The 21,307-nt window shown below is 40.4% G+C and overlaps 1 protein-coding gene across 9 annotated transcripts in view; it reads left to right on the forward strand.

Moving 5' to 3' along the window:
* The window catches only part of SMARCA2 (SWI/SNF related, matrix associated, actin dependent regulator of chromatin, subfamily a, member 2), a 176,673-nt gene that overhangs the window by 148,887 nt on the left and 6,479 nt on the right, over positions 1–21,307 (forward strand). For all 9 annotated transcript variants that reach the window (XM_038401726.2, XM_038401720.2, XM_038401725.2 and 6 more), the window contains 2 exons: positions 17,666–17,771; positions 18,869–18,970. In XM_038401726.2, the coding sequence (XP_038257654.1) occupies positions 17,666–17,771; positions 18,869–18,970 (208 nt within the window). The remainder of the gene's footprint in view (positions 1–17,665; positions 17,772–18,868; positions 18,971–21,307) is intronic.

Here is a 21,307-nt window from a genome sequence, read left to right on the forward strand (position 1 = left end):
TATCAACCTCCTGGAGCTTTGAGCCATTTTTGCCAACCCTACCACTTCAATGTATTCTGTGAACAAGTGGGAAGGAGCCCACTTCAACCAGCTTTGTCAGGAGGCAATAAAACGTTGGCAGTACTGCATCAAAAAGAACAACATTCCCACAGCTGCTCACTTGGTGCGGGGGAGGTTCCTGCTGTGAATAACTTCATCAAGAATGTCTCACAGAATCATGAGTGTTTCTGAAGAGCAGTGTGCTGAGCTCCATTTTGAGAATGGGGCATTCTGGTTATTGACCTGTTAGTAACGATAGACAACAAGAAGTGCCATCAGTTTTGCTCTTGTGCAGGTCTCAGTCCAGGCTCCTTAACCAATGCGTTCTATCTGAATTGGGGATTGACGCTGAAGTATGCCTTCCTCCCCTCCCCCTTTCACTATATCCTCAGGTTATTCTCAAACTGAAGCTGGATCATGACAAACTGATTCTCATTGCACCAGCTTGACAAAGACAATGTTGTTTTTTCAGTCTCCTCAGTCTGACCTACCATATCTTCCTCTTTATCCTGATCTACTGACTCAGCATCAGTGTCAGATTTGGTATCCAGTGCTGAGCAGTCTGTATCTCACGGTGTGGATGCTGCATGGGTAGATAAAGAGAAATGGTGTTCAGAAGCTGTTTGACAAGTACTACTAAATAATAGAGAGCCCTCCACTAGGACTATCTATTTGGCCAAGAGGGAATGGTTTTCAGTTTGGTTAGTAGCCAGAAGAATTCAACCAATGCTAGCCCACATTCCAGACATTTTGGAGTATCTGTTACATCTTCAGTCCTCTGGGCTGTCTTTCAGTTCAGTGAGGGTCCACATAACAGTGATGTTAGCGTTCAATCCTCCAATCCAAGGGAAGTCACCCCTCTCCAACTCTATGGTAATGAAATTTCTCAGAGGATTCATTTGTCTCTTTTTTCACCGGTGAGAGAGGCAGTTCTTTTGTGGGACCTCTATACTTTGCTGGCAGCCCTTGTGGGACCTCCATTTGAGCTGTTGGCAACCTGTTCTCTGTCCTTCCTATGCCAAAAGATGGCCTTTCTTGTTGCTATGACATCTGCAAAGAGCGCAACTGAGCAACCGGCCTTAATGGTGGCCCCAAGACTGCACCCAACTTTTTTGTCTGAAGTGATTTCACAGGTTTTAACCTTAACCAAATAATGTACTTACTGGTACTCTTTCCTAAGCCACACTCAACCACAGGTGAGTGGCACCTTCATATGGTGATTGTGAAACCATGCGTGTTCTATTTGGAGAGGACTAAACCATTTCATTCATTGCCTTGACTTTTTTTCCCTCCTATGTAAATCAGATGAAGGATAGGGCAGTCTTCAGGTGAATAATTTCCTACATTACCACAGCATACAGAGTAGCTCAAATCATGCTTTCACGGAGGCTACAAGCTCATTCAACATTGATCACATTACTCAGTGTTGTTTCTATGTTGAATGTTTGCAGGGCCGTTACTTGGTCTCCGTACATACGTTTACCAAACACTAAGCTGTTATGGTTGTATCTAAATCAGATACAAACTTTGGAAAGGCAGTTCTGCCATTCTTGAAGTAGATTCTGAGCCCCACCTCCTACCAGTATAGCTTGTGAGTCACCTGAGTGGAATACATGTCTGTAACCACTCAATCAAACTGTTACCTGGTTGTACTGTAACTGTTGTTCTTTGAGATGTGAGCGCAAATGTATATTCCATGACCTACCATCCATCCCCTCTGCATCAGAGTCTCAACTCTTGACATTTTTTCTGAAGGACCTGAGGTTGGATGAGGCAGCACTTCCCTTAAATGACCATGGGAGGCCCAGAAGGGCACAAATGGGAGGCCCGGAAGGGCACAAGCACCTCCTCATTGGTACTTCTGAGCAAAGATCTCCAGCTTCAGTGCGCTGGGTGTATGCACACCAGAGTGCAATACACATCAGCCCCCACATTTCAAAGAACAGCAGTTACAGTACAGGTAGGTAAGTGGTTTTTTTAGAATGTTTGGCAATGTGCAGTTAAGTTATCCAGTGAATCTCCCACTGTTTCATAATCATTCATCACTGTCATCCTAGCTGGCTAACATTGTACACCTAGCTTTAATATTGTCCCCTTACATTTGCAAAAATATTTGTAGAAAGGCCACAATAAAGTACTAGGAGATTGAAAAAGTCCATTTTTTATCCAAGGGGCCCATTTTCTGTATATTATAATGCTATAGTCAACACATTTCATAAGACCATATGAGTCATTATTCATTAAAATATTCCTCTATTCCACTAGTACATACCATAACTTAACAGACCTTCGGACTGTATTCATTTCAAAATCTTGACTAAATATTCAGTAAACAGTGTATAAAACTATATGTATATGTCCAACAGCATATTTCGACTATGGACCAAAGAAAGGAGCAAAGTTAAGTTTGAGTGCGTGGTGTAAGTCACTAAATATGATGATAAATGGTGAAGATTTACATGTCAGTGAGGAACTGGCTGGATCCCTTGACAGGTTATTTCTGGGCAGTCTAATGTGTAGGGTTTTTTAAAGATGTAGAATTTTTGTAAAGGAAATGTGATATAACTTTTGAGTATTAGCATGACTCATTGAAATACTATTTCAACATTAAGTCTTTTATACATGTTTTTTGTTTGTGAATATAGTAAATTAATATTTTTGGAAACATCTGGGCTACAATGTTGTGATAAATTAAATGAACTGAATTTTTGGGGCGTCGGGTGTAGTTCTGCTTGAGTAACAATCAGACATAGTTTTAAGGTTACAGTATGGTCTCAGCTTGTTTTCCAGTGGATAAGTGTTCTTAAAAAAAAATAAAATTATCTGTCTAGTTTGACATGCCATATCATGTCAGTGGTAGTTTGGCAGTTTTAGCTCAGAAGAATTTGTCTGAAACTGCATTAAAGCTTTATGTATGAGAAACATTGGATCAGAACCATTACGGGGAGAATGAGTAGTCTCCCAAGTATTAAAGAATAATTGGCTGTTCCCATTAACTCTTTTGAGCTATTTGTTGAAATGTGAAAATGGAAGTGGTCAAGGATTGTGTAGTAGCATTGTGCGCTCCTTTTATTTAGTTCTATGGCAGCAGCTTTTGAGATAAGGTGTGGTGTTATGGACTTGTTTAACCAACTTGTCAGAAAAGTATGTTCCTCTTTCTGATTTTGTCTTCATCCTCTTCTCCCCCCCGCCCCCCCCGGTGGTCATCTATGGTGTGTTTTGCTTTCTAAAAGAAAGCATTGGTTTCTATGGGGGAATGGGCCAATTGGGTAGCTGGTTTTAATATTAACTTCAATAGATTTTCCTGGGTTTGAGCATGCCTTGCCTTGCCTTGCCAAGAAAACACTTGGACAGGGAGAAGTGGAGAAGAACTAATGCTGGAGCATTATCTAACAGGAAACCACACTGTGCACATACAGTTTTCATAATCCACATACTGCATGCGTTAACTGTTGTACAAGGTTAAGGAAACCCTAGATGAATGCTTGACCAGCTCCCTACTCTCTCCCCTCTGCTCATGGCTTCAGTGTGGACAATGAAGGGTTACTGTCTTCCAACTAGTGAGACATCAAAATAAATGTTGCCTGGAGCCCTGTTCTTACTCTTCCCACTAATCCATACTTTCTTTTGTCCAGGGTTTAATTTGTGCCAGGGCTTGCTGCATTAATTATGAATATAAAAAAAATTGCTTAAGCCCTGGCACCTCTTTCATTACAAATTAAGCACTGTTTTTGTCAGTCTTGTGTCTGATGGGTTGGGTTCCCCCAGACTCCGTCAGATACATCAGAGCTAGGATATATGAATCATGTTTGCTGTCCCCCACTGCCTGGTGCTTTTTACTGCTCCTCCACCTTGCAGAGGGTTTAGGGTAAGTAAGTAAGTAGTGCCATCCCCATTCTAGGTAGGGGAGGAAGAGAAGCGTGGAATGAAAAACCTTATTTCCTTATTTCACAGACGCTGGCTTCCATTTCTGAATGTTCAGTTCTTCTCCATCAGCACACAAATGTTAGCATTTGCATGCACAAATCCATTTGGGCAAATAGTGTTTATATACCCAAACTCCATCTGCACATGCAGGGGTCAAAATAAAATTGTCTCTTTACCTCACCTGCCAGGCCCTGGTAACTGATAACTGCTAATAAGAGTGTCATTCATTTAAAATGTGAAAAACAAAATCAGTTTACTTATCCTTCTGAATAAATTTGACAAGTGATAAATCCTCAACACTGGGAGTTGAAAAGTTTCATCCCAAAAAGAAAGCAAAAGGTTTATTTGGTGTAGATCTTTCCAGGAGTGGTTTGAAATGGACATTCTAACTACATTTTTTATATGCCTCTTATAAAGACAGAGAAGAGAATTGTCAGTTTGAAATCTGTAGTGCTCTTCCCTTCAGTGCAAAAATTTTGGTTTGCACCGACCCAGACTGTTCTCTGATCCTTTTCCCTCTCTTCTTGTCATTCACAATCCCTGTGGGCCAGCACTCAGCTTCAGCTCCTAACTCCAAGCTAATCGACTGCTCCACCTGCTACTTAGTTTCTCAGTTTCCCCCTTCTGATTCCCGGTGCCTATGGTTCAGGATTGCAGCTTAGATAGGTGGAGAGTTTGGGAGTACCTCCATTTACCAGGGCCGCAAAGCTGTTTTTATGGTATATGAGCCCTTTCTTATTCCATGGTTCAGAGAGCGCCTCAGCTATAGTCATCAGGGTGAGGCCACAGGCAGAACTTGGATAAATTTCAGTATTTAAGTAATAACTACTTAAATAGTCCTTCCATTGTACATGTTGCTGGCACTTCCCTAGAACTCTAATTCAGTATTTTTATTATTTGTTCTCTTTCAGCTATTCATCTTCATTGGTAGTTCATATCTTTTTTTTAAAACAGTATTTTCAAGTGGTTAAAAATGTTTTAGGTTATTAAGGCAGAATGAAGGTGATGATGATGATTGGCTTTTCAACATTATTAATGTCATTGAACAAGCCAAGACTAGGTGTTCCTGTGATTCATGTACATGGGAGTGGGGAGGGTCAGTTTTCTGCCTTATCCACACATACATCTTTCCCTAGTGTATTTAGTGACAGTTAAGTAAATGCACTGAGAGAATAAACCTGTGACTTCCTGAGAATACTTTCCATTTCAGCTATCGCTCTCTACATTAATTGGCTTCCAAGATTCCTTCCCTGATTCCCAACCTCTGCATATGTACCTACCAGATTTGGAGAAAGGCTTTGTATTGTGAATAGAAGTTAGTATGTTTACTTCAAATGATATCACTATCCTCTTCCAGGCTTCCAAGTGCAATAACTCCTTGAAGGAGTAGGTGGTATTTTATAAAAGTGATTTGTTTTTTAAATAGCACATGGACTAATAACTGGTCAGCTAATTCCAGTTTCTAGCTTCAAATTGTTTTTATGGCTGAGTTCTGTAAACCTGTTTTGTGAGAGGATTATAGAATGGAAATACTAACACAAACTATACCATTCACGCACCTGTAATTTCTTATGTCACTTCCCGTACTTCACCTATTGTAAATACTTAGTGGTGCCCTTTAGCCTGCTGTGCTTCAAACCAAATGCCCTCTTCATATTTTTCTACTGTCAGCCGTCCATTCTTGCAGGCAATGCGTTCTCCAGTCTTTCTATTTGTGGGAAGAGGTTTAGCTGTTAGAATAGCTTAATTGGAAGTAAATACAATTCTTTAAGCTGGATAATAGCTTGTTGCAGTGTATAATGCCTCTACCACAGTAATAAAGAGACACTATCAAATGCTATTTAAATATCAGTTTGTTTTTTAAGCTGCTCTCCATTGTTTTCAGTATCATCAACTTCTCTTTTGCATTGCTTGGTACACACTGTTCCTTTTCTTTGGTGTGTTTATTTTAGCATTTGGTTGTAGTTGGGTTTTCTGGTTTTTTGTTTTTTGCTCTGCCATATTCTTTTTTTTTTTAATGAAGTTGAAGGCAGCATTCCTTTTTCCCTCCTACTTTGTTTCGGAATCAACACCTGTGATGTTTGTCTGCTTGTTCAAATGTTGTAAAAGCTAGACAGTCAAAAGGGCAGATTAAGTGATGGTTGGAAGGAATGGAAAACCTACAGGTGAGGAGCAATTATGTGATTCGCAGCCTCCTGACTCAGGTGGATGTCTAAGATGACTTGATAAGGACTAGGAGAAATTAAATCTGTGATAAATTCCCTTTTCTCTTATTATACACCTTCTTACGGTCAGTATCTAGGACATCTCAAAGCAAAACTTACCCCAGACTTAACACAGCAAGCCGCAAGAGGCACTTTGGAGGGTGGTAGAACAGCTCACTTGAGGGCAGCGTACAGAGCCTTCTTCACAAAGGTATCCTGGGACGTTTGCACAGTAAACTGGGAGACTGAGCTTGCTACCATGCAAATGTCCAGTGAGGATGTTCATCTCCTTTTTGCCCATGATGTAACTGTTGCTCTGGTAATATGGGCATTGGCCCTTATGGCTAAGGGAAGGTTTTCATCTTTAAGCCTCACTAATGCACTCCTTTACCCACCCAGGAATATAGGAACCTTTTGGGTTCCCTGTTGGAGCAGAAGAAATGATCATTTCTTCTGACCTATTGGAATCCTTCTCATATCTAGAATATAGAGTAACGATTCATTATTGCCAAGAGAAGGAGTACAGGGACAGAAGCATTCCACCATTTCCTGTTTCAGGGTCCTGGTGACATCATTTTGATTTGTTTTGTTAACCCATCAAAGGACCACAAAACACACAAAGTGTTTAGTGGAAGTCATAGGCAAATGTTCGTATGAATTCTTTGTTTTAGAAAGTACTAGATTTAAATAATAATAATAATAATTAATCACAAAACCTGGAAAAATTTCAACACAGTTGTTGAACTAGCACAACCTCTATAAAGCTAGCTGTTGAGCATGCATGTCCATTGAGTTATCTCTAATGTGTTCTGGGCTTTCTGACCATTACCATCTTATCTGAAACCCTGTTTTTAAAAAGGGAACTGCGTGTCTCCCAAATCCTCTATGTAAGTAAGGCTGTACTGTAACAGACTGCAGTATTTGTCATCTAAAATAGTTTCCCATTTGGAGTAATCTGAACTTTAAAATTGTAGGAAAAATATTGGCAGATATTCAACAATACAGTTATGGATCATGTAAGCAACCTACATTTTCAGGTACGTGTTTTTTCAATGTTTGTGCTACTCAGACCCGCTAAGCCCCATGCTCTTCACTGTGGATACAGGATTTAATATCTCTATTATTCCCTTTGGATATAAATGGCTTCCAGTTGCCATGAACTGTGTCATCCCAGAAATGAATCAATGGCAACTGCCTTCACTGTATGTTCTGCCAAACCAAAATAAGAGTAGCAGGACTGAGAATTTGAACATCTTAATTACAGTGATGAGTGATGTGAGTAGTGCACAAATACTCCCCTCTGGCTTTATGCATAATAAAATTCTAATAATGTTATTGTTCCCCTGACAGAGTATTAAAAAACAGATCTCTTATCCAGTGGAGCTTGCTAAAGATGTAATCGGAGGCTAGCAGTGCTCTGGGTTATTTTGAAGCCTTTGAATACAAACCCCCTAATATATTGGGTAGTTGTATTTTGAATAAAGAAGCCAACATTTCCCTAAAAATGTTGTCTGGGTCCAATTGGCATAAAAAGAAATGAAATGTGAGGTAGCTTTTGTTTTTCTTGTGGTGTTCTTGCTTTAAGAATTTGTATATCTCTTCTCTCCCATCACAGCCCCCCACCACACACACACAATATTTTTATTTCTTTAAATTGACATTGTTACAGAAATGTCATATTTGAGTTGTCCTGTGCTTGTGTGTGCACATGTGTGAGAGTCAAATTTCAGCTAGTATAACTGCACTGAAGTCAGTGGAGTTAAGTTTGAGCAAATTTGTTTCTGCTGGTTTTTGAACTACTGTGAAGTAAGAAAGGTAAGTTCCCAACCCCCATCCCCCTTTTTTAACACTACTATGGCAAATTACAGTTCAAGTTGGAAACCCTGCTTGGACATAGTTGTCAGTGAAGACTAGTGCCTTTATATGATTGGGAACAGATTGAAGGGAACAACTAAAAATAGTTATAGGTTATTTAGAAATCACTTCTGAACACGCTTTATGGGAATCTCTGATAAATATCTGTTAATAAATTCCTACTCCTTCTATGACATCATCTTGGTCCACTGTGCCTAGCATGAGCAGTGGCTAGGCAGACTCAGAGAGCACTGATCTCAAGCTACTGCTGGGGCAGTTTGCATGAAGGAGATTCTCAGTGAAATGCGCACAATGAAACCCACTACAAATATTGGGACAGGTAATAAAATAAACGGTTTGTCCTGCAACTGTGGGGTCTGCTGGCAATTTTCGCTGCATTGTACCATATTCTGCAAATTCTAAACTTCCATTTAGAGAGAGTTTTTTCCCTCTCCTTTGCAAATATATAGGTAAGTGTAACATCAACCCCTTGCCAGGCTTCCATGCTTCTTGACCCCAAGCAGAGGCCTGAGGTGTGAAGAGGGTGGCTCCTTTGGCTTGCCGTCAAGGCTCCTGGGGCTCCCATGCCCCTTGCAGGTTTCTGAAGGGTGAAGAGAGGTTCTTTTGGCACCTCCACTATGATCCCTCTACTCTTCAGCTCTTTTCATGGAAGGACTCCTGATACCACCCTTCCCTCCCCCCCATCCCATGCTGGGGCTCAGCGAAAAAGACTCCTTCTCAAACCCAAACTTGGACACTGCTACCACGCTACTGCTTTGTTATTTGTAAATATCCTCTTTCAGGGCTTGGGGAAGAGTGTATGTGAGAGGGACGCTAACATGCTAGTGCTTGAGTCAGGATGTGCAACCGACCACCTGCAGTGAATCTTGCACAAGTGCTGTCAAGTGCATAAACTGAAAAACACAGTGAATAAAACTAGTTTATTTCAGTTGCAGTAACGATAGAGGTTATTTGTGATAATAGTAGGTATATAATTTCCATTGGAAATGTGTTGTCACACTGGCTGGTGTCCAGTTTTCACTCTGTTGAAGCTTGGCAGGACTCTGAACAGCAGCACAGGCATTGGTGCTGCCTGTCTGCAGATGTGGAAAGATAGCACTGGACTGGTTTCTGCTCTTTTCACTTTTGAAATGTTTTCTTGCAACCATAAGGGCTAGAAGATTTTTTTTTTTAATTGAAAGTGTTCTGTAGAGTGGATGACACTCACCAAGGGAAGCTTTCTACTTGCTATGGGCAAGTGGATTTTTCAAGCAGTGGGCCCTGAGGCAAACTTTTTTCACTTAGGCCTCATCCTCTTTGCCACTTGTGACTTACATACCTGTGAAAAGCTGATCCTTGAGTTCATCTATCCTTTGGTGAAGGATTATATGTGTAAAATGTTTAGTTTTTAGTGTTAGAGGGGAGGGGGGATTCTACTTTGTTGTACCAGTTAACTGGTAGTAGGACAACTGTAATAGTTGAGATACTCCATATTTACACTGGTATTAATGAGAGAAGAATTTTTCCATCATGTCTGTTAAAACTTTTGAAAACGAGGACATCATGGTCCAGGACAGGTACTATCCAGACTGGAACACTCTCCTGTTCCAGCGATGACCCTGCCTGAATGCAGATGCCAGTTTTTGCTGAATTATGTAGAAATATGTGATGTAGGTGAATGGAAAGTAGGCTATCCCTATCATTGCTATTTATAACTATTATTTTATTAATACATCTCTACGTTTTTCTTTTTACCTGCTACTTAAAACAAGTTAAACCATGATCTTCAGAATTGAAAAATGAATGCTGTAACTCACTGCCACACTAACTGCCTTGAGTGGTTAAGAGTTGGTCTCATCTGTTACTAGCTTATGTAACTTACATGTGTGCCTGAAGTGGCGATCCATTACAGAAAGTGTGTATAAAATCTCACAAATGTGTTGTCACCAAGAAGTAGCTACAGCTTCAGAGCAATTTTTCTCCCTTTTTTTCTTACATTGGCAAGGCAATGGCAAAGGTTCCAGAGTTCTATGTATTAACAAACAAAAAATATGAGAATCTGAAACTCTCCCCTGGGCTATTTTATATTTTAATGATGAGCTTGTTATTGACATTGACTGTCCTTGAAGAAAAACAGGCCCTTTTACAAGCCCATGTAACAGACAAATTAACTTTTGGAGGGGTTTGCTAAGGACATCAGAAGTTTTGTTTCTTCTGCTTTTGTGTCAGATTGTATCAGGGTGTTTTGTTTACTTAGTGGTTGAGACAGAAACTGTGTGACAGAAACTGTGTGTTAGCAGCCTCATGTTAGAGAAGAAAATACATAGAAAACAGGGATGGACTTTTACGAGAGCATGCCACAGTATACATCCATTGTATAAAGTGGTGGGCTCCTGTGATTGATGATCAGCTGGTGCAGTTCAGGTGGGAGTGAGTGCAGGGCTGTAGTTGGCAGTTTCATAATGCTTCCTTCTCTCAGCAGAGGGTTCTTAACCACATTTACCAAGACAGATATGAAAAGTTGGAGGGTAGGGTCTCTCTACACTTCCCATGGTTCCTGCTTGTGCTGGGGACTCTTCCTGTGTTTGGTACCTGGTAAACATTTTAGCACTGCCGCTTTTTATTTTAAAAAATTTAAAATATTTGCTAGTGCTTTTAGCACACCTGTTTTAGCAGGATTCAGCTTAGGGAGAAAAACTTTTGTATTTAAATTGAAAGACTTTATGCATGTTGCTTCAGGAGTTTCCTTATATTACCTGTTTTTGAGTGAATTATAGCTGTTTTGTAATGTGAACAGCCTATCAGAATCAACCATTCTGGATTCTGAAGTTTTCAAATACACAACACAAACCACTTTGTCTGCTCTTCTGACCAAGATTGTGGTCCAAATATTCAAATGACAACAATGGAAATTAATAGAAATTATGTTCTTATGTTCTTAAATCTAACTTCCTGCTTTAGTAATAGATGAAAGCACACTCTTTATTGAAAAAAGTCAGAGTCTGCAAGGAAATAATTAAAAAATATTTCACAAAAATGCATAGTCTGTCTATTTCTCTGGACTAATGCATGGAGTTTATAAAATACAGAGGAGCGCTCTTACCATGAAGTATTATTTTTATAAGAATAGCTTCTCTATAAGCAGAGCTACACTTGAAAGGGAACTGTAATTAGCACATTGTGCTGCATGTTGAGGTCTTCCAGGGTATGATGCAAGCATTCAGGACTCCTTATTTTGCCAACTGTAAACAGAATGTCATTGTTGTCCTGTTCTGTCACAATGTGTGAAATTCTCCAAAGAAATATGAGCAGTTTCAACTTTTTTGTTTTCCTGTCTGGTTTCCTCAACTTCAAATATCTGAAATGATGAGGAATTTGATAAGTCAATATCTCTCATGTCAATGAAGGGAGATTGTCAAAAAGAACAGGCAACATACTGCCAAGAGAAATAAACTGTCACAATATATGCATACAAATAGGACCTAATCCTTCCTTGACGTAAATCCATTAAGGATAACTTTGCAAACATACACATACAAACACCTCTCTAATCAATTTAAAAAATGAAGGGAGGTTAGTCTCCTCCTAAGGTAAATGGAAATAAAACAACCAGTGAGCAGAAAGACTTCTTTTTTTTAAAGCCAAAGTTTAATTTCAAACTGTGGGTCGGGACTCCATTTTAATGGGGTCACCAGGACTGGCATGAGACTTGGTGGGGCCCAGGGCTGAAGCCAAAGCCTGAGCCCCATTGTCCGGGACTCAAGCCCAAGCCCAAGCCGCACCGCCCAGGGTCAGAGCCAAAGCCTGAGGGCTTTAGCCTTGGGCGGCAGGGCTCAGATTACAGGCCCCCACACCCAGCGGTAAATCCATTCATTTTTGGGCTCCCCCCTTGGGGCAGCTGGGCTTGGGCGGGCTCTGGCTTTGGTCCCCTCCCAAGGGGTCATGTACTAATGTTTGTTGTCAGAAGAGGGCTGCGGTTCAATGAAGTTTGAGAACCGCAGCTCTAATGATGTATGATCTATATCTGCATGCATGCCCACATGGACAAAAATGGGTGACCTATTCCAGTAGTAGTGAACTATCACTCCTCTTTCTGTCACAGTCAATTCTGTTAATTTATGCAGGTCCCTCTTCCTCTTCAGCATGTATCCTGCTAGTTGCTAGGCAACCAGGAGTGATTTACTACACAGGCTTTCTATGAGGATGCTGTCGTGGTTATTATTTTTAATTATAAAAGTGGGGGGATATGGATTAAAACAGGAGTCTGTCGTTCATAATTAACAATTTTCTTCTAACATACCCACAGTACAGCCATTTGAGACTTCTCTAGAAAAGAAGTGTTTTGTAATATATTCTAACCCTGTCCATTTATGGTATGGATATATATGCACAAAGGGAACAGGAGATGGAATCCTTCTGTGAGAGGAGGTTCAGTTAAAAAAAAATGGTAAAACTCAGTGCTCTCATTGATCTAAGTAGACTAAGTCATTTGTATCTGCTGCATATTTCAATCTTTAATGCTTTTTCCTATTCACGACTTTAAATAATTTGCAGTTATTAGTTGTGCCAAATTGCAAAGGAATTCATTGTTTGTGTTGCATTTTTAGCCTGATAAATAGACTCTATGACCAAAGCCATAGTTAAAATTCTGCCCCAGTTTATTTTTCAAAATACTGGATTTTAGTTTATTACTATTTAGTTTCATAATTAGAGAATATAAGGCTGTCTATATATATATATATATATATATATATATATATATATATATATATATATATATATATATATACACACACTTATGTAGCCATGACATACAAAAGCTATACGGACATCTTATGTACAGTAGCGAGAGAGAAGCTTGAGTGGTTTAAGATGTGAACAGAACACAGATTATTCAGTAGTTTTTGCTTTATATTTAAAGGATATCACTATAAATTGTTTTTAATTGCTGTCAGAATCTGAAGTACAGTTGCGGCCAATCCACTATGAAAACAGCTTGATGTTTCGCTTTGAACTCGGGACTGCATTGCTTCTGCTCAGATAGACTTTTTTCTATTGAAGGACAAAGCTTCTAAAGTTTCAAACATAGCAGTGAGACGCGCTCCTTCTGAGGCGCTAATCCAGGATGTCAGTTTTGAGGAGTGATAGGAGTTGTGAATTTGGTTTGCCATACCTTTTTTAAATTACAGAACAACAGTTATGCTTTGCTAGCAATAATAGCTGTTTAGGTTTTTTCAGCACTTTAAAAGACTGTATTTCACTATATGATGTAATTGTGTGGCTGTGGTGAACATCTGATGCTAAAGCTACTAACTTTTTATCATTATTTTGCAACAAGGAATCTGGCTTTCTCTCTCCCTCTCTCTCATATGTATTGTATATGTGTAACTAATTAAGTGAAAAGGCTAGATTTTTAAACAAGAATATAACAAGTATGTCTGTAAAATGGCACACATCTGTTAGCTTGTGAAAATGCACAGATGTTTACACAAAATAAGTAATTTTGTACATATAACTGTAGGTTTTTGTTTGCTTTTTATCTGGTGTATGTGCCATTTTGCAAGCAACTTGTTGCATCCTCTGAAAATTAGCTTATTGTGCGGTATATGTATATTTTACACACACACAGGCGTGTGCCAGTATTAAGGCTGCCTGTGCAACTTTAGTTGAGCCCCCTTATGCATATGCATTATAATAGTCTTTGATTATGTAATCACATACTATTTTTTTTCTTCCACACAGGATGGATTATGCTCAATTAATGAGCTAGCTATTCAGTATTTTGTTTGTTTAATGTCTGGCATAGGCCTTATTTACTGCACTCTATTCAAACCCTGCTTTGAAGACAGAATTCTTAATTTCTTCATGAGCTTTTCTGTGCTGCTCATCACTGTAGTATCTTAGTACTTTCCAAACCATAATGGATTTTCACAACACTTCTGTGAGAAGAGTGACATTATCCCATTTTACAGATGGGGAACTTTGGCACAGATTGATTAAGGTCAAAAGTATTTACTAATTTGGGGTGCTCAATTTGAGATATTAGGACGGGGTAGTCAATAGGTGGACCGCAGTCCAAATCTAGCTGCCAGATGCTTTTGAATGGACCCTAAAATACTATTTATTTATCATTTTTGCAATTTTTTTATTATTATTTTCTCTGGCATCTGGACCTTGACTATACCTTGACCAAGAAATTTGGACCTTAACAAAAATTGACTATCCCTGCACTCGGTCATGATTTAGCATTATATAGCATTTTATATGTTCAAAGCACAGGTCCTATTAATTTCATTTGCAGCTTTGAGTGCTTAGCACTTTTATTAATCAAACACCAGGATTTTAAGTCAAGCACCCAAAAAATGAGGAATACACTTTTTGTGGCCACTTGTAAAAATTTCTTAGGTTTTTTGTGTGTAATCTCCTAGGTGTATAAAAACAAACTGGAAAAAATATAAATTCTATCATGTGGTATCATAATGATACCTCCATGGGTCATCAGCAGGGTGGGAACCTTTAGGTCCTCCACATAGACCTGTACCACTTGAGCTAATGGAGTAACTTATAGCACTAGTAGTTTGTCATTCTCTATATGGACCAGCTCCAGAGGGAATGAGTCACTTTGCCTGTGGAGTTCACAAATACTTGCTCACAGCAGAGGACTGGTGAGACTCAGGAATCTTGGGTTCCGTTCTAGGGGAGTGTGTTTTAGGGAGCACAGACTCTTACCATTCTCCCTCAAGCTTCGACCCCTTTTGCCCTGTCTTGTCCAACCTGTCTCAATCTCTTTCCCCAGCCAGTATCAGTTCCTCCTCCAAGCACCTTGTCCACGCTCTTTCCCTTTCCCCACAATGGCTCCCAGTGTCCCTCCCTGTGCTCCTCATCAAATCTGTCTCTCCCATTTCCTCTCCCTCTTCATGGCTCCTTGTCCCAATCTCTTTCCCTAGCCATTTCCAGTCTCTCCCCTCAGGCCATCTCCTTGTCCAATGTCAGTGCGTCATCCCCCCAGTCATCTAGTTTCAGGCCCAGCCTCCTTGCCGAACCAGCCTGCCTTCCATGCCAGCTCCAATCTCCTTGCCCAGCTAATGTCAGTTTCCCTACATTCCAAACTTCCAGTTGCAGTTTCCATTCCTCCACCACAATTGCCACCAATCCACTTCCCTGTCTCTGTAGACTCCTTGTCCCAATCTACTCCTTTCTTTCCCCTCTGGTCCTGCATTTGAATCAGACAGCTGCCTCCTCTGTGCTGCCAAGGTGCCTGCAGGAAGGTCATTGAGAGCACGGAAGGGACAGGCTCCCTGCTTTCAGTTCCAGCACCCAGCCCAGAGCAGCCATTATAGGGAATGTCCTTATGCACCCCCATACCACTGGGCTGGAGCGTGTTCCATCACTCTGTGGGGATGGTGCATGTATTGTCGGTCAGTATTAGGAACTGTGAGAGGCTCAAGTATGCTCAGTGGGGACAGACTCTTCCGAGATTTCTAACTAGTAAGCTCCAGCAAGTGTCTACTGAGCAGGTACAAACTATAATTTTTCCCCCAAAAGTTTATAACCTGGCCAAATTGGGTTGGATATTTATGGGAACAGTAAAGGTACCTCTGACACAAAGGCCACCCCCTTCCAAATTTTGAAGAAAAGCACTTCAAAGAAAAGATTGCCAGAATTTTTTTTAACATGGGCAAAAACAACATATCCTTTCCTATCCTCAGTCTCAAACAGTTGAACCATTTAGGCTGAACTATAGGTGGCTGGCGCTACTAGTGCTGCCTATAATATGCACATACAGCCAAATGGGTTTTTATCAGGGAAGCCTGTCTAAGGGATCCTTACCAGGGTCTTATACATGTATATAAATAATTGTAAATTAATTGTATTACATCATATTATTTCATGAGAATGTAGTAATAACCCCATAGTAAGGCATCAATCAAGCTTTTATTACAATCTCTCTAACTTTGCCTCCAAAAAAAATCCTTACACATAAACCTAAAAGGTATTTTTTTGTTTGGTTGCTTTTTTGTTGGTAGGTGCATTTTTACCCCCTTTGTCCTCATCAAAGAAGTAAGCTTTCATTGGATGGATCCATAGGTGGCTGCAACACGTAGAGGATTTGTGTTCATAACCCTTATAAATGTATGTAATTCTTCCTCCCATCCTGAGTATCACAGTGAGACTAGTATCCTTTAGCATGCAACTGCTAAATACAGTTCAGTGTTTTTCTCGCAAAGTCAAAACAAGCCTTTGGAATAGAAGTATCTGTCTTTCCATTAAGATTTTCTGTAGTGCCTGTCGTAGTATCTTAAGTGCTTCTCAGGTAAATTAGGTCTGCTTGGTAAAGTTCCTAATAGACTTGGTGGAGTCTTGGGCTCTTTTCTTTTACATGTTATGAGAATTTGTGCTTGGAATATCTCTTATTTTTTTCTTTCTATCAAATTCAGCATATAAAAGGGGAGGGGTGTCACAGTTGAACAACACAAGAGCATTAGGTGTGAGGAAAGCAAACTGTGATTAAGAAATCTTGGACCATGTGGGAAAAGTAAGCAGAGGTGAGAAACTGTTTACTCCTCATCATTCCCTTAGAACATGAGGTCCCTAGCCAACAGATTCTATCCTCTGACCCCCCAAAACCACAGATATCTAGATGTTCATATATCTGTATTGGTTACAGGGCATCAAAGGAGGACAGGGCCCTGCTATCTCTTCCCCCTCCCCTCAACTATCCTCCTCCCTGGGTCACTTCCCCAGCTCCATGACAGAATAACTTGCAGTGGACTTGTTTGAGAGATATTGCTTTAGGTTTAGCAGAAGACTGTCCTATGGAGACTAGCTGCTCCACCCTGACCTCGCTATCAAATAACTACAGAAGCGCTAATAGATAGTAGTGATGACTTGCAGCTTTGCTGCTCAAGTTTCTGGCTTTCTGGAAAATAGGAAAAGGAGTACTTGTGGCACATTAGAGACTAACAAATTTATTAGAGCATAAGCTTTCGTGAGCTACAGCTCACTTCATCAGATGCATCGGATGAAGTGAGCTGTAGCTCACGAAAGCTTATGCTCTAATAAATTTGTTAGTCTCTAAGGTGCCACAAGTACTCCTTTTCTTTTTGCGAATACAGACTAACACGGCTGCTACTCTGAAACCTGGAAAATAGGAGTGAGGGTAAGTGGGAGGGTGGGAGATGCTTGGAGATAGTGTTGATTTGCGTGGGTGGTGAATGATGGGTGTGTGCTATGGCGAAGGGCTACATGTGTTTAGGATATTTTATGTTGCATGGGTGAGACAGTAGAGCCAAGTAATAATCTACCATCTGTGCAGTTTCCCTCGTACAGCAAATTAAATTTGTTTCATTAGCTGTAGAGTAAAAGTGGTGATTGGTTGAGTTACCTCTAACATCACAGTGGGCAGGGACTCTTGTAATTGTAAAGTGACAATGGCTGAGAACATAAAAATGGGACAGTAACAGATTACGAATCCATGATGATTGAACTGGTGATTATTCTGAACAGAACTGATCCTTGATCCTTTGAAAGAAAAGTAAGCGTCCTTATTTTTTATGGTTGGTGATCGCTATTGTGTACATTTTTCTTTCACTACAATGCTACAGTAATTGTCTGCATTATGTCTTTGTTTTTCTCAACAGTTCAGGACGGCAACTAAGTGAAGTCTTCATTCAACTCCCATCTAGGAAAGAATTGCCAGAATATTATGAGTTAATTAGGAAGCCAGTGGACTTTAAAAAAATAAAGGTAGGCATCTTAATTGGGAGAGGGCATTTCTTCATACCTTTTCATTCTGGACGTAGAAATATTGGGGCTGCCCATTTAATCGCCACCAAATTGTGATCTGTTTGGACATTACAAATTTGCATATGTTCTGAAGCCTACATGTTAAACACGGAATTACCATCTAATGCAGTGGCCAAAACCTGAGTGCCCAAAACCCTGTAGCCAATGGTTGCTCTGCAGCACCCTTCCTCAGTTTCCCCCCTCTTCCTTGGGCACCAAAGATCCACCTCACCCTTGTTTCAGGGGCCAATTGAGGTGCCTTTGTTCTCCGCCATATATGACACACCAGGGCTTCCCCTCAGATGAACAAGCACTCATAGCTATGTCTGGTCTCCTATATATAGGTTTATTTGTCCAACCATAAGCATATTACAGACAAAAACAGTTCCTCAGCTCACCCTTTGTCCTAGGGTTTCACAGCTTCTCCTCTCAGGGTTCTCTGGTAATCCCGCTTCTTGTAGCTTCACAGTCTCAGCCGGCATCCCTTCTTATTCAGCTATCTCTGTTCCTCTTCTGGAACACTGGCAACCTTCCAGAATATCATCCTTCTAAATCTGAATCAACTTCTGGAGTAGCCGGGCTACATCCAGATACTGTTGGGTATGTGGGGAGATAGTGTATGCAATCCATTGAACCTCTGTGGCCCGGAGGATCCATGCTGTATCCATATACTGTATCCATGCCCCTGGCACTCCCACAAATTCCCTCCCCATTTCCCATCTCCCTAGTGAGCTGAAGATACCTGGTATTAATCTCTTTTCTTACACACAGCAGTGCAGAGTCTCTGCTGGTTTTGTCCCTTCAGCTCCACACAGCAGTTGCATAACTTTACGTCCTTACACGGCTTAGAACTGTGTCCTATTTTAGACATTTCTTTCTAAAAAAATAAATAAAATCAGGCAATATCTGTCATTCCACATAGTTATGACATTTCTAGTAGAGATTTCTAATATTAATGCATTCATATTTGTATTCAAGATTACAACACAGTGTTAACCAACTGTCCTGTCTTTTTCTTGTCTCTTTTTCTTCCCCTTTTAAAAAAAAAAAAACAATAGGAAAGAATTCGTAATCATAAGTACCGTAGCCTTGGTGACTTGGAAAAAGATGTCATGTTGCTGTGTCACAATGCTCAGACATTCAACTTGGAGGGATCGCAGGTCTGATTGAAATCACATATGCATTTGTGTTAAAATTAAACATACATGTATTTTTCATTTAATTTCCATTGTCTTTAGTGCTTTATCAGTGAATTTCTGTTGTTGCTCAGTGATAACTCTGTGTATAAGATCTCTGTTAAAATTCTGTTTGAATTGTGATAGACGCAAAGGCCCAAATGCTCTTCTGCATATAGTATGCACTGGACACAACTGGAGGAAAAGGGCCACAAAGGAGCTGGTTGTAGCTCCCCGATTCTGGGTACAGTTCTGTGCTGGCCCTGGCATAGTTTAGAACAGTCACAGGCCTGTTCTAATGTACGCTAAATGGCTGAGGCCCTAAGGATCCTTTTATCACCTTGGGATCACTAGAGTGCAGCGAGGATGCAGAGGAATTGTACAACAGCAGATTCATTGCCAGCTGGGCACTATGTCCCCCGCCCCTCCAGTGCAGAATCTTCTGCTGAGGAAAACCAGTTTATGGCCACTTAGTGCCATTGGAGATATGTGCTTTGTGGTCTCTGTACATTGCAGTCCATTTGTGCTGTGTAGATATTCCCTTACTGGTATTGCTGGTTGATGAAGGACATCCATTTTGAAAGACTGTATTAATGAATTCCCCCTGAATTGCTAAAGTCCAGAGAATAGATCACTTTTGTCAATTCTATAGGTCTCTCATCTCAGGCAGGTGTAGTATGCAGGATTTGGCTGGGTATGGATAGGTCTGTGTTCTGCCAATGAATGCAAGACATAAAGGTAAATGGTGATCCTAGTAGAAAGAATACAGAAAGTTTGGGTGACAGATGAGAAGACTGAAATACTCCATTAATTCTATGTGAAATTCACTTATAAAACAATAAGGGCCAAATCTTCTAGGGGATAAGGCTTGCTAGACTAGTCAGGAGGGCATTAAACAAATAACAAAGGGGGAGATGGGGGGACTAAGGGGGGTAACAGATGAGCACTCGTTTAGAACAATTTCAAGATCTTGAGAAGAAAATTAATCCAGGCACCAAGAGACATGAAGAGAAGAAAATGTTTAATTGCCTGTACACCGACTGTAAGGTCCTGGGTAAGATACGAGAGGAGTTGGAATTACTCATTTGTGAGCATAAATTCGACCTACTTAGTATTGCTGAAACTAGTGGCAAGAGTGTCGTGACTGAAATGTTAATCACTGGACTACTTCCTATTTAGGAAGGATCAAATGGGCAGAAAAGGAGACCAAAAGGCATTCTATCAAAATAGCATTACCTGTTTCCAAGTCACTGACAACTCAGAAGCCAATTATCTTGCATGCTTGTGGATCAGTTTCCTAATAGATAAAGCACAATATGGGGTACAAGTTGGTGTCTGCTGCGGCCACCAATTCACACTGGCTCCTTAAACGTCTATCTAGAACAGTGGTAGGCAACCTGCGGCCCGCAGGCCGCCAGACAGTTTGTTTACATTTGCACGGCCGCCAGCAGCTCCCAGTGGCCACGGTTCACTGTTTCCGGCCAATGGGAGCTGTGGGGAGTGGCGCAGGCTGCAGGGATGTGCTGGCCGCCACTTCCTGCAGCTCCCTTTGGCCAGGAACAGCGAACCGTGGCCACTGGAGGTGCAGGCGGCCGTGCAAATGAGAACAAACTGTCTCGTGACCTGCCAGTGGATTACCCTGACGGGCCACAGGTTGCCCAACACTGATCTATAGTGTGTAGCAGGAAAAGCTGCGTTGTTATGGGGGATTACAATGTGAGGGTCTAATGCTCGATGTCTTGTGTTGTCAGCACTAAAATGTCCTTGGAATTTCTGAAAATTATGACAATTTTCTTACACAGAAGTGTTGCATTCAATACTGGGAAATTCTGTTTTAGGTTTATTCTTGACAGATTAAGAGGAATTGATCTCTGATCTAAACATTAGTGGTGCTTAGATGATAGTGATCATGACTTATTTACATTTGTTTTGTGCAAACAGAATAAAGTCCAAACCGGTAAAATATATATACATAAAAGGCCAGTTTCACAAAGCTAACAGATTTGAGCCAAATTGTCTGGGAGAAAGAATCTAAACAGAAAAATGTGAAAATTGGGAACTGTTCAGGAATATTTTACTAGAGGCCCAAAAAACCATAACTAAGAAAGAAGGCTACTCTGTTAAAAAGTAATCCTGGCTTAGAGGAAGAATTAAAGCAACTGTACATTTATATATATATTTTTGTTTATATATATAACAACAAATGGAAAAAAGGACACAAGGAAGACTCAGTGACTAGCATAGTTAAAAACAATAAGGAGGAGTTTAAGTATATTGGGAATGAACAAAATCCTAACAATGGTATTGGTCCATAAATAGATG

The sequence above is a fragment of the Dermochelys coriacea genome, chromosome 5 (assembly GCF_009764565.3).
Source record: "Dermochelys coriacea isolate rDerCor1 chromosome 5, rDerCor1.pri.v4, whole genome shotgun sequence".
Lineage (NCBI taxonomy): Eukaryota > Metazoa > Chordata > Testudines > Dermochelyidae > Dermochelys > Dermochelys coriacea.